The following is a 2,174-nucleotide window of genomic DNA, read 5'->3' as shown; positions in this document are numbered from 1 at the left end:
AAAATTGGAGCTTCAAACTTGCAATTAAAACAACTTAAACTCGAAATAATCTGAATTTAAAATAGTTTGAATCTGAGCTAACTCTAAACCCAAAATAATACAAATCGAGATTGACTTGAAATGATCCGAATTTAAAATAACAGAAACTCAAAATTGATCTAGAAGGATTTAAGAAAAGTTTCGATCTTATAAAATAAAATAAAATAACATAATTATTTTAAAATCTAACCAAAATATTGTCATAATTTTATAAAATTGCTAGATATATAATCCTTAAATTTAAAATGGTCCTCCCAAAAAAACATTTAGTTCAAAAATGCCCCCACTATTTCAAAACTTTTCTTTAACACCCTTTGCTCCCATGCAAGTTGAGCATCTCGTCCACATTTTTCATGCACGGCGGTTGCGTCGACCCTTTGCAGTTTCCACCCAACCTCTTCCCTCAGCCGCCGTATCTTCCCCAGCTGTGAATCTATCAACTTTAAGGTGTTCTTTTTTGTTTCTTCGATACAATTAGCTAAGATTTTCGCTTTCGTCGCTTCATCCACGTTGGAGTCCTTCTCCACCGTGAAATAGGCTTCCAGTTCCGGTAACCCAATAGCTCGTCTTATTCCTCGACCGTAATCGGCGTCGGCGACGAACATTTCTCGTACCTCGTCGAGGAGTCCGGCCGCCACCATCTGGTCGACCCGTTCCTTAGCCCGTTTGTGCAAAACGGGTAAAGAAACGTCGACCCAAATGAAACAGCATTCAAAACGTCGACTGAAGTTCGGGTCATCCACGAGGTGTTCGACGTAAGAGTTGGACCCGCCGGCGACGATAGGGACTTTGCCGTTGCTTAAAACCGATTCGATGGCTTCCTTGCCGTGACGACGGAAGTCGTCGGCGGAGAAATCTTGGTCAGGGTCGTCGACGATGCCGAGCAAGTGATGGGGGATGCCTCTGGTTTCTTCGTTTGTGACTTTGTTGGTTACGATATCGAGTCCCTTGTAAACTTGAATCTTGTCGGAATTGATGATTTCGCCGTTGAAATGAACGGCGAGGTCGACGGAAAGTTTGGATTTTCCGGTGGCCGTCGCTCCCACAACGAAAATGACTTTGCTCTTTTTGGTCTTCTGGTTTTCGGTGGAGTAGCCGTTCACAATGGTGTTGATTGTCATACTGTTTCTGCCAAAAAAAGAACCAATAAGAATATTGTTAATTATTAAATTATTCAAAAAATTAATTATTAAAATAAAAAATTAGGAAAAATATATTTTTCATCTGAGTTTTTTTAAAATATTTTGATAATTTAAATTCATAAAATATTTATGCATGAATGATGCATGAACCCAACTCAAATCTCACATTAGAAAAAATAAAAAAAAATTAACTTAAAAGTCTGTTTAACTTTTTGTTTGAACTGATATACAATCCGTTTTCGACCAATTGATCTGTTTGAAAATGATGCATAAAAGCTAAAATTTAACCAAATTTACGCATCATATTAATAAAGAGAAATCCACATCTGCCCCCAACAAAATTTTGCAATATTTGTATACACGTAGATGAAAAAGAAAAGGGAAAAAGAGGGTAAGGAAGACTGACATTGGTGGATTTGGCGAAAAAGAAGAAATAGAATAGATATAGAGAAAATGGAAGTGTATAAATAGGGGTTGCTAAAATGGTTAATGTATGGCAACTAAGAATGTGCCATAAAAGCATTATTTTTAAAAGGAAACATTTCTTAAGCAGGCATAATCATTTAATTGAAATAAAAATGCCACACAAAATTGTGGTTGTAACTACCTTTTATTATTGATATTTACCAAATATGGGTTTTTTTTGGGATTTTGTTATTTATCATTCAATAATTTTACGATGACTTTGTCCTCTTTTATATATTAATAAAGATAATAGTACAATAATATTATTCAATCTAACTGTTGAAACTAATACAAACTATATGAAAGTGTATAAAACTAATATAAGTAAACTCCTTTGAAAAATAAATCCACTACAATAAAACTAAATTTAATTTTACTGATAACATTTTAAATGATTTAGTATAGGTTAATAGGGTTTAGTACCAATAAGGGCCCATTTTTTAAATTATTTACGGAAATAGGCCGTTTTTAAAAATAATAATGGGTATGAACCGAAAACTTAAAAACTCGTTGACATGGGAGCGTTTG

The 2,174-nt window shown here is 34.5% G+C and overlaps 1 protein-coding gene across 1 annotated transcript; it reads right to left on the bottom strand.

Annotated features, from left to right (window-relative positions):
* Nucleotides 1-207: 207 nt before the first annotated feature.
* Nucleotides 208-1,161, bottom strand: LOC121219980 (adenylate isopentenyltransferase 5, chloroplastic). The gene has a single exon (XM_041098915.1). It carries the CDS (start codon nt 1,158-1,160, stop codon nt 306-308), a length of 855 nt encoding a protein of 284 aa, XP_040954849.1. The 5' UTR covers nt 1,161; the 3' UTR covers nt 208-305.
* Between the last annotated feature and the right edge of the window lie 1,013 nt (nt 1,162-2,174).

The sequence above is a fragment of the Gossypium hirsutum genome, chromosome D08, assembly GCF_007990345.1.
Source record: "Gossypium hirsutum isolate 1008001.06 chromosome D08, Gossypium_hirsutum_v2.1, whole genome shotgun sequence".
Classification (NCBI taxonomy): domain Eukaryota; kingdom Viridiplantae; phylum Streptophyta; class Magnoliopsida; order Malvales; family Malvaceae; genus Gossypium; species Gossypium hirsutum.
The sequence above is the reverse complement of the archived record's forward strand: the minus strand, read 5'-3'. Positions and strand labels throughout refer to the sequence as shown.

Excerpts from the sequence above, each read along its gene's own strand:
- LOC121219980 (XM_041098915.1), bottom strand. The coding sequence starts at position 1,160 with ATGACAATCAACACCATTGTGAACGGCTACTCCACCGAAAACCAGAAG.